Raw genomic sequence first — 17,406 nt, forward strand, 5'->3', positions numbered from 1 at the left:
CTGCTCCTGCACATTCCTGCTCACAGCTTCTTCTCGGGGTGGGGAGATGGAGCGTCTGGGATAAACCCTGTTCCAGCCACAGCCAGGTGGCACGCAGCTCCTCAGGAATCACAGCCAACTGGAGTAAATTAGAGTAGTCCTCAGGCTAGCCTAGACAGGGCTGGGCCAAGTCAGAAGATGAGAAACTCGCAGCTATAATTAGGACAGAGTTCAAGAAACACATTCTCTCTTAATCAAAAACATTTTCCCTCTTAATTTGGTTGAGCATTAATAGTTTTACAAAGGTCTTTGTAGTGTACCTCCTCTCCTTCCCATCTCTGCAGCCACAGACACAAATACTGGCAAGTCTAGGCAGGAAGAAGCATGAATGGAAGGGAATATTATCTCTACCACGTCTTTTCTATTTCTACTGCACTCAGGATTTTTGGATCCCAAAAGAAAGGTCCAGATCAGACAAAGTCAATTGCAATGCCAGTGCTCTGGATGAGCATACTCCTTCTCCCCTGGGGATTCACATCATGTAGGTAACACAAAGCAGGCTGTCCCTGAAAACAAGCATCTCAGCAAGCCAAGAGTCAAACTGGAGGCAAACACAAACATTTTTTCTTCATTTCTGTGGAACCTCTGTAAAACTGAACCCAAACAAACGGGAACAACAATGAAAAATGTTGGTTCAACACTCTTCTCTTCCTTCCGTAATTTTGCTACCTGGATAGCAGCTGGCAAGAAAGGTTGTTAACACTACTGCTGTTACGCCATCAGAACAAAAACAACATGACTGCCAAGATATTGGAGAACTCTTTAAATGTGAAATTTGAGAACTGCCCAACAAGAAGTGATTATACATTCAGGTCCTTCAAAGCCTGAGCTCAAACTGGAAGTAGCTTTGCCTGTGGGCAACACAAGTTCACCTACAGGAACTTCTCAAATACAGAGGGCTCTTCCAGTAATCATGATTTTTCTAAAATCTTTCTAAAACCCTGAGTTTTATGTTTGGAAGGTGCATTCATACTAACTTTTGGAAATGGGAAGGGACACCTGATGCAACAGTATCACAGACGTTAAAAAGCAGATGTAGAAAACCAATCCAACAAACTTAAAAATTAACTCTGCAGAGAGAAATAGATCTGTTTGTGGCTGCAGGGATTTTTATTTTTTATTTTTTTTAAATGTAGAGAGGGTGGTCAGAAAGTTGGCAGAACTGTTGTTGAGGTTTGTTTGCAAATTTTTTGTCCACTTCTGTTCTGAAGGCATGTTTTCTTTTTAAGTCAACCCCTGTTCTTTGAGGTTAAATAAAACCTCAGATTTTTGCCTGAACACATTTCCAGTCTTCAAGGTCCTGTCAGAACTTCTAAGAAAGAACTGTATGGTACTAGGACTTACAACCGATAAGATAAATTTTAATTAAAATATAAAGTAGTTTTTTCACACTGCAGTGCTTATTTCCCCTCACTTGCCCCTCCTGATCTTTTATCATTACCCTCATTTACATGGAAAAGGCCCAAAGAGAATTCCAAAATCCTGTAGCACCCTGTGCTAGGGATTGTGAAAAATACATCTAATAGTCCGGAACTCCCCAGGTTTACAGTCAAAATCATGAAAAAAACCACACACACAAAGGAAATAAAATTTCCCTTTGTGCAATGCAAGGACTTGAAGCACAGGCCCTCCCAAGGGGTTTAGGCTGGTAGAAGCAGAAACTGCACACTGCTCAGCCACAAACCATCTCAAGGCTTTGGCCAGCAGACCAATCTTACCAGTTTTTAGTCTCCCCATCACCTGCCTCAGAAGAACATTTCACATCACATCTTCTGGACTTGTGGACCCAGCCCTGCTCAGTTTAAAGCTGTTTTGGAAGGGGCAACGTCAAGTGAATAGTTCCAGAGGCTGCCAACGTGAGGCACAGAGATAATGATGGGCATTTGAAAAGTGTGATGTGGTTTGGAGGAAGAAGTTGCCAAAGCTTCTGCAGAATCACCACATTAAGTTGCCTCTGCTGGGGTCTCTCAGAAAAACGCAGCAGAGCAATAGCCCTTAGAGGTCTTGATATTTTGCCTAGGTACATGAATACGATACAGTAGTAGAGAACATCTAACCCAGCTTTATGTCCTATATAAACATACCTTCCCTCATCTCGGGTGCCAGATAACTGTCCTGAGTGCCTGTCCCAGCACAAGATCAAAGTTTTTTCTGGCATTTCCTAGCATCAAGTCTCCAAACATACTATAAAATAACATGTTGAAAAAGGCTAAGGATCAAATGTACCTGATGCACAGACCCACTGAAGTTAGGAAAAAATGAAAGTAGCTTAACTGAAAACAAAAGTGACCCTGGCTAGATGTCAGGGAAAGCTTTCTAACCAGAGGAGTAACAAAGGACTGCAGCTAAGCTCCTTGGAGGCTGCAGAATCTCTTTTAGTAGAGGTTTTCAAGAACAGATCAGACCAGGAAAAAAAAAAAAAAGAAACATATTTGTGACTGTCTTCACGTAATGCAATTCCCTATAAATTGATTATATAACTTAACTCATTCAATTCCCCTCTACTCCTGTTGCTCTACAGAAGCAATCCTAGCCATTAAGAAATGATGACTTCAGCTTCAAGGAAAAAAAAAAATTAAAAGCATAACATTTGCTTTAATTCTGAGCTTCCACATAGAAATATGCAGCTTACTGGTTTTACGAGTCAGCAGGGTTCGTGCTTTTGAGTTCCTCTGTAACTATGACAACAGAAAGTTTTAATTATTTTAATTGAGAGCAAGAAAGAAATTCCAAGTCTTCGCATTGAAGAAAACTCCAAACAAAGTGAAACTCACTGCAAAAATCAGACTGCAACACTGCTGTTTTGAAGCTTTCTAAAGAACTCAAACACCTTTAAAAGATACCCATGTGAGCCGAACTGCCACAGCCTGCATAGGCTGTTAGCCAACAGCAAATGAAAGGTAATGCAACTAAATCCTCTTACTACAATCTAATCTGAATTATTAAATATTTGCTATTTATGCACGGGGAGAGCTACCATAGCTGACACTGACCAGCTTGATCATGTGGCCAGACCTTTAGGTAGAAACTTGTGAGAATCAGCAGAGCCCACAGGTACTGCATATAAGTGAGAGGTTCAGATACTGTATTCCTAGTGGAGCACTTGATTTCAGATAGGTTTACACACCTACCTGAATCATACAATTTTCAGCTCCACGTTACTGCATAAATGACTCTGTGATAGTCAAACTTTCCTTATGAAATACAATTTTAATATGTTCCTCTGTGAAGAATTACAGTATTGCTTAGAGGCAAACATTTCTTTTTGTCAGTAACAGCTGTTTCTTAAAACTGTTAAACCCACATTTAGCTATGTGGGATTCTTTCTGTTTGGTTGATTTTTAATACCAACTCAATGGCATAAAATCCTGTATCTTCTTTTCCTAGCATTGAATAAGAAAATGCCAATTCATCATGCTAAGAAGCTGCTTTCCGGTTTTAGTTCACAGGTCCAGTGCACATACACCAGGCACCATAACATCACCTCGATATAAGTGGTATTGCTGCACTGATATTTACTCTGTAACTGGTAATTCAGGCCTTGAGACAGCTTTTCAGAATTATCTGAATGCCAAGCATGATCTTTAGAAATACAAGCTTTCAAAAGACTCAGGCACGCACCTAATACTTTTGAAAATAAATACCATGCCAGTCCTGTCTCTGATTACATGATACAATTGACATCAACAGGATCCTCCTCACCAAGACCAGATCCTCCCAATTTCTTTTTCACATGTATGATTTTTGCTGTTTTGCTTTGAATTTTGATACATTATTGTTCAAACCACACTTGAAATAATCTGACAAAGGATACTATTTTTTTTCTCCTGTAGCTGAACACGTGCAAGCTGACTAAAGCCTAACCACCAACTTAATTGTGGCTTAATCAATTTCAATAAAGATTCCCACTGTCACTTGAAGATACAATGCCCACTTGAAGCAAGAGCCCAGTATAGAACCAACCTTTGTTCAAAATAATGAAGAAAAAAAAAATCAAGTAGATCCAGCCTTCTATCTAAATGAAATAGTTAGGTCAAAAGTAATCAGTTCCACCAAGGTTCTAGCAATTCTGTTATTAAACCAAAGTATTTTTTCTGCTATTATCCTTACCCTAAATAGACATATATGCATGTTTCAAGGTGCTTTAAGCTTCTGCAGCATATTCCTTTCCCCCTAAGTGAGTAGCCTATAATAGTATCATGAGCAATCTCCTAATGTGTAACCAGGCTACCAGGGGTTGCAGTTCTGCTCAGTAAAGCACATCCTGTTAGTCAGAAAGGCCATTTTTGTATGCAGACCAAATCTTGAGGTTTTGGGGTGTGATGGGTGTACAAGGTTGATCCAAAGGTTTGACAGATGGGTTCTGTGCTTTGGTAAGGTCAGTATTTACTCTGGAATAACCTTTGGCAGACGAGCTGCCTTTGCAGCTTTACGTCAGAGACGCTTAAAATCTTCAGGCTTGCCTAAAAACCTTCACGGAGCTCATGGAGTCACCGTGTTCCTCCCTGCCAGCCCGCCCCAGGGAAGGGCTGTCGAGCTGCTAATGCTAACCAATTACCTTTACCACTTAAGGAAAGTACAAATTAATTGTACCAATGCAGACTCTTTCCACTGTTTTACCTTCATGAATGTTCTCCAGTGAAATCAGAACATCCTTAACCAGAATCATGACACCCATCCAGGATATGGATACAGATCAGCCCAGAGCTACCCATCGTATGCATTTATAATTTGGGGCAGACACACCTGGTGTGTTTTTTTTTTAAAAAAAAAAAAGCAGAATTTTGTAAATTTGCGATGTCAAAACAACAACCCCAAACTAGTCAGCTACCCTACTCCAGAGACAATACTTCCTGAACTGATGCCGTGCCCTCTTTTCTCTTCCATCCCAACCAACCTGTCAGTTTGCTCACCGTGTATTGCTTCAGCCCTACATGGAGGCATCCCTGGGGCAGGGCCTGCCTTTGTGCGGGTGGTGTGAGGAGTACTTTGATGTTTTGTCAGCCTGCTCCAGTGCTATCACAACCAAAACAATTGTCATCCTACAAAAAACTCGAGTGTTAACTTTGTACAGGAGGAAACAGCTGTACACGTGAAAAATAATCTCAGTCTACACATATCAGGAACACTGGAGTATAAACCAATAAAGTCACGGGCATTGTTTAATTAAACGCTCAGTCCCTTCTTCCAGACTGAAAATGGCTAGTGCTGTCGACTGAACGCAAGACTTCCTTTGTGTACACTTTAAACAATCGCTTCTGCAATACCCTTTAAACCATTCTTCTGGTTCCCCGCTCCTACTTCAGGCTTACAAGACCTAAGAAGAATCGTGCTTTTCCCTGCATTATGATTTTTTTTTCCTCTTTGCAAGGCTGCGCTGAATTGAAAGCGCCTATCAGGCAGATCAGGTTTCCTGTTCTCCATAACTGTTCCCAGTAATGGTCTAAAACTGACTTCAACATGCAAGGGCATTTGTATGCATGGTGATCTTCGGAGCACACACCTGCTGCTTAAAGGCACTGTACACTTTGCTAGCTCCTGTACAGGAAAGCAGGCTTCTGATTTGAACCCTTCACCTACCTGATGCTCACAAACAATCAAACAACTAATAATAATAAAAATCAATATAACGGAAAATGTCATGAGCTTAGATACAGGATATGTAAGAGTAGGGAAAAAAAGACCTCTATAGTGAAAAGATATTTTTTGTTTATTTTCAGTGAACTCAATGCAGCTGGTTTAATCCAACAACCCCCAACCACAACTAAACTTTTCTCCCAGCAAAGCATGCCAAATCAGAAGCATGTTCTCCTGTGAGATTTCTGCCTTCTTCTGGAGTTTTCATAAGCTACAGGAAAAAAAAAAAAAGGGCCATTATAAAAACAGACAGGACAAACCAATGCAATGAAGGATTTACAACAAAAGAAAGCAAATACTGAGAGATTTATTTCCTTTTGACATTTTATAGATTCCTGCCCCTAAACATCTTCCTTTCACCAAGACCCTCCGATTTTCATACGGACACACACACAATTATCAAAAATAATTATTTTTCTGACCATTCTGACTTTTCTTCACCTGTATTTGTTCAACAGAGCAGTTTATAAACAAACATGGCTTGCATTGCAGTTCACCTTTAAGCAGAGACATCAGGAGAGAGCTCGTGAACTTTGCTTCTATTGCAGAATTTTTTCAGGAAAGTGGGAAAAGAGAAAAAACAGCTTGAGGATCATGGAATAAAGATTCAGTTTTGAGAGCAACAAACACAGCTTTCATGTTCTAAGTAGTCAGACTCAAGAACTGAACTCTGAAGAAAAGCCAAGGATGACTAAGAAAAAGTTTAACTTTTAAATAAAAGGTAGAAAGTTTATACTTCTCTTTTATGTGAACAATATCTAACATCTTTGAACAAGATCTAACACATTTTATTTGCAGCATCATCATTTATTAATTGAGCCTGCTTGTACAAAAATTGGGTCCAATTTGGCTCCTATTGAAGTTGGTGCCAAAGCATGCCAAAACACCTTTTGTCTTCACTGCAACTGCAACCAGGTTCTCCACGTAAAGTATTCTCAAATCAGGGAAAAGCTTTGGTAAGTCACTACTGCTTTCACAAGAAAAAGAAGCGTTGTTACCAAATCACTGCCCGAGGAAAAGAATTGCATTTTGCCAGAACAGCCCAGGGACAGATGAGTAACTGAAGGAATCAGAAGGCCAAGAGCATTTTCTTCATAATGAATCTTGTCCACACCTATCTGGAGTGCTGGGAGAGGGGAGAATACAACCTCCCTTTTTTGGAGGAAGACAGTTTGTAGAGGTGATTTTAAAGACACTATAGTTGTCAAGTCTTAACACAGAAGAACAAAAGACTAGTCAAAGTAATCCAGAATAAACGTGGCATCTTGAAGGATACCAGAAGCTTTTGTTTCCAAATATGATCCCACAGCTTTAGCGTTCCAGGTGAAGCAAGGACACAGAGAAAAAAAAAAACGAAGTGTTAAGCCAACTCAAATGTTACACACAAAAAGAAAAGGCAAGTGTTTTGGAACATCTAAGTCCTTCTGAGGGACTTTCAGAGAGGAAAAAAGGAATAGGGGGAAGAATATGGCTGAAGAATCTGACATCACTTGAAACAGAAGCAAAGTATTTGATCTTTTGAACTTTAGGGCTTTATTCAATCCTGGAAAAAAAAAATACTAAAAAACACCTTTGAGACAACTGCCTTCTCCCCTACCCAAAACAGCCAATGCAAATTAAACCTAAAAAGCTGAGGGCAAGTCAGGGCATCCACACACCTCTTCAAAAGCTTCTGTTGCAAGGTCTTGTGGCTTTCTTCCCTTATTTCACCAAGGGAACAACAATATGGGAAAAGTTTTTTTCAAGTGTAACCATGCTGTCAATTTGCATCTCTCTTCATTTGCCCAAGGCCTTTGCTTGCTGACAACCAATACTGAACTTAGGCAACCTTTCTCCCATGATCCGTTCTGAAGTGTCCTAACTTCCTCTGAAAGGAGATCCAGGAATAGCTGTCAGGATGACTTGCTGCATGGTCCTTAACACAAACAGCTTGTTTCACTCATTCATATCAGTCTTCAAGCACTATATAGCACCACATGCAGCTTCAGAGCACCCTGATATATTATCACTCACTCTTCGCTGTCATGCTATGACAACCAGAACTCTGATGGTCTGAGACTTGAGTCTTTCTTTTACTCTGGCATATTGAATAAAAGAACCAACCATGCAGACAAAAGATTGTCTCTCAGCATCAAACAAGCCCCAGATAGGGGGGTCTGGGCTGCATGCAACATGGTGTAGATGTGGCCAGTCTGCACCATTAGCCAAGGATGCAAGCAGGTTGCACTCCCTCATACTGTCTTTCCAGACAGTAAAGGCACAGACACAGGAAACCACAGGAAATTTAGAATATTAAGGTTTCTCAGCATGAACAAAAACTGAAAAAGTAGTAGGTAGTAGCACTTGTAGCCTTACAGTTCGACTTGGTTCCAACACATGGATTCCATTCCCTTCAACTCCAGTAAGAAGATCATGCTACCTCACAAACAGCGATCTTCTACCTTATAGACAAATAAATAGCGCCAAAAAGAATTATAGCAGAGGCAAGGCCCACTGCAGTCTGCTTCTGTCTCTGATGATGGCCAACACCAGCTAGCTTTGAGGGCAGTTTAAGATGCCCCCAGTAGGTGGATGTGGAAAGTCTGCTTCGACATTACATATCATACCAGCATTCAGAGATTCTCCTCTCTTTCCAGAAGGGATATCTAGCCATTTGCTCCCAGCTGAGCTCACCCCTCACACAAGCATTCTTCCTCCTTTTTGAATTCTGCCTCATTAGCTTCACCAACTTCCTGTGGTAAACAGGCATGCCTTAAAATAAAATGCACTTGCCCTTATGGTTCTCAACATAGCCCCTCGTAAAGATGACTCTTACCATAGACAAGAAGTTACACTGAAAAATAGAGTACGTGGAAGAAAAGAACCAGGTCCAGTGACTACCTGGCTTAATCCTGCAAGATGCTCAACTGCCTTTTGTTCTGCAAAGCATAAGCATGTGCTTACACACATTAGTAATCATGCCAAATTTTACTACTAATTACAACAGGAAACTGCCATTTTCTGCCTTTCAAATACTTTTCATGCAGCAGAGAGATAAAAGATCCTCCTTTTCCATTACTAAATGTGCTTTGTCTCACACAGCCAAAGAACTTACCCCTCAGTGTACTTAGTTCATGTTTTCCTGAGAACACAGTAAAGACAGTAAAGTGCTGAGCTGCTTATTATCAATCACGCACAGATTTTACCTACCAATCTGAAACTTCAATAACTGGGCCTAGAGGAAGAAAGAGTGTTTTCTTGTCTGGCTCACAAAGAACCATTTTGTCACCCTGAAAAGTATAAAGGGTAAACACTGACAAAAAATAAATACATGAACCACACAAAATATAGCCCACGTTTTCTTTCACACTAGTAATTATCCATGACTGTAAAATAATGGACTTATTATATTTTTTGAATATGTAAACAGAAGAAGCAGTTGGTGTTTACAGAATGTAAATGATCCCCCTTATTAAACATAATACAAATACCTGACCTAAGTGATGGTTTGCCACATACATTCACTTCCCTCACGCCACACCAAGACAGAATATTAAAGAAGAAAAAAATCACTAGGGGCAAAAAGAAAGAAGGAATTGTTTAAAATGAATCACTTCAAAGCTCTGAGACTTTCAAGAAACAAGCTTTCAGATAGCACCCCCTTTCAGAAAGGTTGCATATGCTGATGATGCACTCCAGTCACTAAAGGTTTCTGTGAAGAATGATCCAAAAACCTCTATGTGGGTGTTTTACATTTACTTTTCAGTAATGATGGTTTGTATTGTCAATTCAAAGAAACTACTGAGGTTTCTCATTTCCTGCTCTGGAAAGGAACTAATAGAACTGCACTTCATAAGAGGGTTTCTTCCCTTGTCATCACATCATTTCTTTTCCTCTCTCACTGATATTCCCAATTCTTTCTGTCTCCTAATTCTGACCTCCACATTGCTACTGTTTTCCTTTCCTTCTCTCAAATAAACAACGTAAATCCACTTGGTGGTGTGACTACAGCTGCATGTGGCTCATATCCAACTCAGACTGGACCTCCCCGGCCCTTTTTTGTACACTTGCCTCCCAAGGAGTCCCTGAGCAGTCAAACTGTGACTAGTGGGACAACAGACAAAACAAGGTACAGTTGGCTTACAGTGATATAAATCTCTGAGTATTTAAATTCTAGCTTTTATAAAATCAGTATTTATGGTCACAAACCACGGAAAACAAACTTTTAATGGAGATAAAAGGGCATGTTCCCGCTTGGCAGAACAGCCAGGCTCCCCCCTTAACAGTGCAACACAACCAAAGGAGCAGAGCTCCCATTTTGCAATGCTTCCACTTCTGAGTAATAGCATGGGGCGACCCCAAGCATGTCCCTTTGACCTCAGTGCCTGCAGGGTTCAATCATCCCCCAGCCAGGATGCAAAGGAAGAAGTGGGAACAAAAGCACAATCAATATAGAAATTACAATCTTGACTTTAAACTATGAAATTACTTTGCTACACAGCAAGCACAAGATCTGAAATGCGTGCTAAAAACTAAGTCTACAAAATTCTACTAAGATTTTTAAATATGATTATTCACCCACAAAGATCTCACTTTTGAATAAAATGCAGCCAATATAACTGCACTATCATTACAAAAAAAAAGAAAAAAAACTTCTTAAACATAAGGGTTTAAATAAAAAAAAAAAAGAAAAACTGACAAGAACAAAGAAAGGGCAATATATTCAGCAATATATCAGTAATCTCTCGTCTTTCTAGCAAAAATATGAATATTAATAATGATGCAGCGTGACCAGTAAGTACTTCCTGGTTTCTTATACATTTTCAATAGCACCTTCATAACAGATATTTTAGAATGTGAAGTGACAAAAAAAAAAATTACAGCTTCTTAATTAAATTCTCTTTCTGAAGCACCTTCTTCATTATTTAGTCACCTCAAGAGCTCCCCTCATACCATGTGGTTCCAGTTCTCAGCAATTTTCCTTCTTGAGGGGAAGGGTTGCAATTTTGCAGTTACATTCAACTTAGAACTTCAATAAACTGAGTAAAATATCAACAGACAGTATTTAACTATACTAAATACTCTAAGAGGTGCTAATTCCAACTTACACGATTCCAAAATAAAGGTTAATAAAAAGGCCATCTCACACAATTTACATTTACCCTGATTATGTTAAGAAATTATTGCTCATTGAAACCAGCAAAACAGACCCCCCTGTCAATATTATTGCCTAAACCTCAGGTTGACTAAGAGGTAACTTCATTTAAAAGTTAATGGATTTCCTTCTTGCTGTCATGCTAGTTTCATTAATTTTGTTAAGTGCACCTAGGGAAAATAAAGTCTCTCAGTCTTCATTTATTTTTTGGTTATTCCCTGGAGTATTCAAAATTGCTGGTCTCATCTGTAAAGATCCTCATGAAATTAGTAACCTATTTCAAATACATGATGGTGGTTTTGAGAAGTAGTTAATAGCAAGGTTTGTGAATCCTTTTGTTCCTATTTTAACAAGAGAACTGAAACTGCACAGTTGCACATGCACCATCTTGTACTCAGTGCACAGATTCCCTAGTCCCATTTTACATACATAATAAAATTTTAGTGAAGTTAGAATCTTTTTAATGTGGAAGTGATACAGAATACCATTAATTTACATTTTTGTTAATTTTTTTTGTAGCTTTTGTTACAAAGAATGTTTGGTGGTATTGCATCAATAATATTAAAGAAAAATACATGTACTTATTCACATTTAGAGTCTGATCTCTGCTGCTGTACAAAATATGCACACCTGACAGAATACTGCAGTTTTTATAAATAAAAGAAACAACAAGGATGCAAACAAGACTTATAAATAGAATCAGTTTTTCTGAACACTGTTTCAGGGTAAAATAAATAAATTCAAGATTGTGTTTTTTATTTATCGTGTTAATAAAGGTTTACCTTTTATTAACAATTCTTTTCAAAACAATACTCTAAATATCCAGAAAAATCCAACCAGGGGAAGGGAAAGAATACCCAGATTTAACGTGCTTCAGCTTTGATATTACAGTTTACTAGAACAGACCAAAATTACCATAGGTCAAAAGCAGCTGCAATCTACCATTAAAAAGATTTTCATGATTTCTGAAATAGTGTACCTGCATAATTAAGCAAATTTATCAAAGAATGATGTTTTACTTTTTAAAAGATGTAGAAATAAAAAAGAGCAGAGATCACTGGCACTAAGTACACAGCCCATAGTCACACAGCAAATGACTACCAATTTGACTTTTAATGCCAACTCTCAATTAGAATCATTAACAAACTATGAGATCTTTCTATTTGTAGGGATCTATTTTCTGCTGACATGTGCATGCATGCATTATGCATTTATATAGGGGAAAAAAAAAACAAGAGCCTACCATTGCCTGCTTGGAGTCCCTAGACCTAAAGTACCTTATGCCAAAGGCACACCCCACTTCCGGTATTTTTTGGTGGCGGTGGGTTTTGGTGCAAAATTTAATATATAAAAAAAAAAATATATCTTCTGTGAGGACAACTACTCTTAACAGAATCAAAATACATGGTGCACACAATCCATCCACAATCACGTATTCGGTCAGAACACTACTGGCATGTCCTATGACTTCAAGAAATAGACTATGCCTACTCAGAAGTAGGAGCCTTACCAAAGACCTTACCAAAAAACTGCCCAATTTATTGCTAAATCTGTGTGAAGGTCAGTTTAAAAAAAAAAAAAAACTGGAAAAGTGATTATTTTCTTTCAGTTAGCAGCTAATTCTTGCCCTATTTGTAGCAGGTCTGTTAAAAACCTCTCAGCTGGTATCCTGAACATCCTTTTAGAGCTCCACCCAGGAGCACAAGAAGATGCCTCAAGCCGATGCCACATACCAGGATCAGACACACCTTACCAGAAAGCAGTGAAGGGCCTCTTCTAATCCAAAACAGTCTGGCCTAAGAACAGACATTTCTTTTTTATCCCAGTACATGTACTCTCCAAAATACCCCTCTCTGTTACTGTACTACAGGGAAACATATCAATTATGAGATAGTTGATGCCCTTTCCTGATTAACTATTACCAGCCTACTGCCAACCTGCAGGCCGGAGGGCTAGCTTCCCCATTTTCGCACCACAGTGCTCTTATCTCAAGCCATGAAGGCACAAAGGGATAAAAGCAAGGCCTCACGGCTACCAGTGAGGAAACAGAAAACCCGTGAGGAGCAAAACCTATGCCGAGCAGAGCGGCAACAAGGCACAGGTCACGACACAAGCTGCCATGGGCGGCGAGGGCCCTGTTGGCTGCCTCCGGCCTTCTGATGCTGACCCCTTGTGTGACCTTGGGAAGGTCACCCGGCCTCCTTGCGCCTTGGGTGCCCTGCTTGGGAGCAGAAAAAAACAATCCTCAGTATCCTTTCAATCCTTTGAAATCCACAGAGAAGAGCTGAGTACCCCCAGACTGTTCTCAAAGCCTTACTCTTGCACGGTCTCCACTCATTGTTTTAGCCTGAAGTGCGACTGAAAGCCCGCTGCTCTTGCATCAAGAGTGCATTAAGAGAGATCATAACTCAGAATGTCATGTTTTGCTACACAGAGCTGCTGTCAGACATAGCAAGCCAGAAGTAATTATCACGCAAACTAAGCATAGCATTTTCAAAACTTCAGGGACAAGTGTCTACTTCTTGCCATTATTTCAGATTCACCGAAGAAATAAAGTTGCCTGGCACTCCTAGAGTCACAGCACTCAGTCTTCTGCCCTTGAAAGCAAACAACAGGACTAAATCCACTACAATAGAGTAAGTACACAGACAGCAAATAGCTATTAAGTTGCGGTTTTCATTTCTACCAGACATGCATTTGCTTGGGGGAAAAGAGAGGAATAAAATGGCTTTTATAACCACTTTAAATCTCTGGTTTTGTAATAGTTCACGGTTTGTAAAACAGTACAGAAGACATAAGTTTCCTGGGTAGCTGTAAACCCAATTAAAAGTGTGAAGAGAGAAGAAAGGAGGAAATCTCAGATCTAGAATAAAATCCATTCAAACATATAACCTGTACCTTATGCCAAAACTGAAATTCTATAAAAACAAGTGCAACAAGACTCTGCATTTTTAGACATGTATATGATAACAAAAGAATTAAAACTAAACATTCAGAAGAGGTTTATACATCTGTTTCACTTCATGGCTGAAATGTCAAATGACAAAACATAGCAAATTGTATTTTATTTTTTACTACGAAATAATCATATAACTTTGATGGAAAACCATAGACTAAAAGCAACACTGATGCTCCCTGAGCACTTCAAAATGGCATAAGCCAGGACTCAGTTGAAAGAGCCAGTCCTGCCCTCCTCCAGCTGTGAAGCAGATCGGGGCACTGATCCAGCTGAAGACTAATCCAGAAAAAGGGAAATCAGTGGTTACTTTTCAGCTGGACGTGCACTGCTGTTCACACACAGCTGTACAAACACTTGTGCCAGTACAAAGGCAAGGGAGAAGACAAAGGTAGAAACCACTGGCTAGGGGAGAGCTACGCAGCTCCTTTCCACAGGCTTTCAAAGGTTCACAGAGCTACAGCAATGGGTGTGTCTTCACATTATACAAGACTAATCTAAAAAAAAAAAAAAAAAAATACAGGCTGCTACAAAAAGGGAAAGCCTTCTTTCCCTAAAGTTCCCTGCTGTGCAATCTCAGTGCCTACCCTAAAATGCTAACAAACTACTACTTTTCTGTCAGATCCACACTGTTCCAGCTCAGGTTCAACACAGTGAAGGAGCAGGTGGAAGGGATCAAACCTTCAGCATCAGACCACCGCCAGGTCACAGTCAGTATGGAAGGAAACCACTCCCTGGTCTTAAACTAGACCGTTCCCAACACTGCAAGCCACACGTTCTTAAAAAGAAGTTACATCTTCACACCTTTTCTGACCCATGGGAGGTTTTTGTCAGACACAAAACCCCACCACCTTTTAGGGTTTGGGTTCATGACCAACAGCCGCAGGACTATCTTTGCAGATTGTTCTTCTAATATTCTTCCTCTGTGACTGCACAGGCAACAAAAGCATATGTATGTATAAATATGCATAACATACCCATGTCTGCACATACAAAGATGCGTCTAAACTTAGACTTCAAAGACCTTAGGTAGGTACTGAATTCCAGCGTCACTGTGATTTGCCTACTCCTCTGCACGAAGCATGCATTTATGAGCCTATCTGCAGGCAGTTGACTCTGCAAGGCTTGACAGTTCTCCATACACGCAGAGCTGGTAGTACCAGAGAAGACAGTTAAATTTATAGTTGGATTTGGGCTCCCTCTCCCTCCCCTCCTTTTCCTTTCTTTTCACCAGCTGCTTCACCAAACTTTAGTCATCCAACCTGAAACATACAGGATACTCCAGGATGATTTTTTATTCTTTGAAAGTCTCTGCCATTTCCAAGAATAAAGTTAGGAGAACTGATTTTTCTCCCCCCTTTTTTTTCTCCCTGATCCCACACTGAAACCATGTTCTCATGCTACTACCAAACCCAAACCCCCCCCTGTTTTCCAACAAGTGCTCCAGGTGTCCAAGACACGCCACTTGCTGTCACCAGCCTTAAAATCGCAGAGGACCGAGTGAAGGGCCCTTTCGAAAACCCTCGGCACTTGCACGCTCCGTCGGGGCTCATTAGCGTTCGGCACAGGACAGCTTTGAAGAGCCACTCCGCGCTGCAAGGGGCTTCTCCCAGAGCCCCTTCCTTTTTCTTTTCCTTTCTCCTTTTTCCTTGCCTTTTCCTTTCCTTTTTATTTTGCCTTTTCCTTTTCCCTTTTGCCTTTTCCTTTCCTTTTGCTTTTTTCTTTTTCTTTTCCCTTTTTTCTCTTTCCTTTTCTTGTCCCTTTTCCCCTTTCCTTCCCTTCCCCTTTTCCTTGCCGGCACGCTCGGGATAACGCCTGTGCCCGGTGTCCAGGGCACTCCGGAGCCTCCGGCACCTGCTCCTTCCACAGCACCTCGGAGCAAACCCTCTACAGCCCCATACATCCGGCGGGTGCGCGTCCCCCCGCCTCACCTGTCCCTTGCGAGATCGCCACGAAAACCCACGAAACGATCATTTCCAGCCCCCCTCCCCGGCCACAGCCGCCTCAGCCCCCGTGCCGCCCGTACCTTGATGCCCTGCTGCTGCGAGGTGAGGGTCAGCTTGGACTCATCCAGGAGCAAAACTTCGCAGTAGAACTCCTCGGGCACGGCGCAGAAGCAGCCCATACCTGCTGCCACGGCCGGGGCCGGGAGGCGGGACGAGCCCCCGAGCGGCGACCCAGGGAAGGGGGACAGAGGCTCGGCGGCCGCTAGGGCTCCGCGCCCGGCCCCGCGGGGCCGCCCCCCGCCGCGGCCATCCCCGGGGGGTGCCCTCCGCAGGGGAGCAGCGGGGCAACGCAGCGAGCAGCGAGCCGCCGCCGCCCCGGGGAGGAACCGAGCCGCCGCCCCGTCCGCGCACGCTTCCCTCCCTCTTTCCCTGCTTCCCTCCCTCCTTACTTCCCTGCCTGCCCTTTGTGCCGAGCCGCGAGCCGGGGCCGGCCCTCAGGCGGCCGCGCTGCCCCTGGGCCCCGCCGGCGGCGCGGGGCCGCCCGTGGCCATGTGAGGGGGCTGCCGGCCGCGGAGCCCCCCCGCCGCCCTGCGCCGAGCCCGGCACGGCCGCACCGGGACCCCCAGCACCCGGCCCCGGCCCCGCCGCCCCTGCCCCTACCGGCGGCCGCGGCAGCAGTGACCCCTGCTGGGCGCCGGGGGGCTCCGGGGGGCGGTGAGGAGGCTGATTTTTTGTTTGGTTGGGTTTTTTTCGTTTTTTGGGGGTGTTTTTTTGCCTCTCCCCTACTTGGCGGGAGGTGAGGGTTCGTGAGGAGGCTGGCTTTCCAAGTAGCCTTGGTGGGGAGCGTTTAGTGTGCAATTAAACACTGAACTTGCCACAAATATATTTAACCCCCTCACGCCTCAAAAATTCCACCCCTGTAGTATATTTTTTGAAAAGTAGAACATAAAAGAAGTTGGAAGTGCCCTTGCCACTCCTCCATACGCTCTCTGGATCACACAGTGGTCCACCCGTGTATTTTGATTGATACAGACGTCTATATTCTGTAATTTCTCCCCCTCGGGCCAAAGGTTAAGCCCTGATCTCATGCGTGCCTGTGCATTTGCTTAGCTTTGCATGCGTGAGCCGTCCCACCGAGGATCACACAAATTTTGCATGTGTAACTTTAGGAATATGTATGTTTTTCTGATGATAGCCGGCTTGCACACTTTGCATAAGAGAGGGGTTCGAGGAGATTCCTCCCTGGACAAACCCTACTGGCTATGTAGGAAAGTCGCACAGGGAATGATACCTCTGCGTTTAAACACCTGCCCTAAATTAAACCCTGATGCTCCCAAGTGATATCTCTCTAATTTCCCTTTTTTAAGTGCAGGTTGTGTGTAAACATGCACAGTGAGGTCCTGGGATCTCTTTATCCATCCTGTAGCTAAAAAACAGTATTTTCCATGAGGGCAAAAGACAAATTTGTTAGACAAACACTTGTATAACCAGTATTATACATGTTCGTAAAAACATAGCCTTCTGAGCTACTTTCAGAATATGAAGTATGGCAAAAGCTTAAAAATTCAAGTTCCTAATCTTGTTTGTTAGACTATATATGCCCGACGAGAATGTCATCCATACAGCACAAGAAATTTAGTTAAATTTATTCCTGCTCTTTCCAAACACATTTTTCAAGCACAGTTCTTGCATCC

General features: G+C 42.0%; 1 protein-coding gene across 2 annotated transcripts in view; it reads right to left on the bottom strand.

Annotated features, from left to right (window-relative positions):
- EPB41L4A (erythrocyte membrane protein band 4.1 like 4A) overlaps positions 1-16,113 on the bottom strand; it is a 134,820-nt gene extending 118,707 nt beyond the window's left edge. The window contains exon 1 of one of the 2 annotated variants that reach the window (XM_040541487.1): positions 15,793-16,113. In XM_040541487.1, coding sequence (XP_040397421.1) covers positions 15,793-15,891 — 99 coding nt within the window. In that variant the 5' untranslated portion in view covers positions 15,892-16,113. The remainder of the gene's footprint in view (positions 1-15,792) is intronic. The other variant, XM_040541486.1, reaches the window with a different exon arrangement.
- Positions 16,114-17,406: the final 1,293 nt, after the last annotated feature.

The sequence above is a fragment of the Cygnus olor genome, chromosome Z (genome assembly GCF_009769625.2).
Source record: "Cygnus olor isolate bCygOlo1 chromosome Z, bCygOlo1.pri.v2, whole genome shotgun sequence".
Classification (NCBI taxonomy): Eukaryota; Metazoa; Chordata; class Aves; order Anseriformes; family Anatidae; genus Cygnus; species Cygnus olor.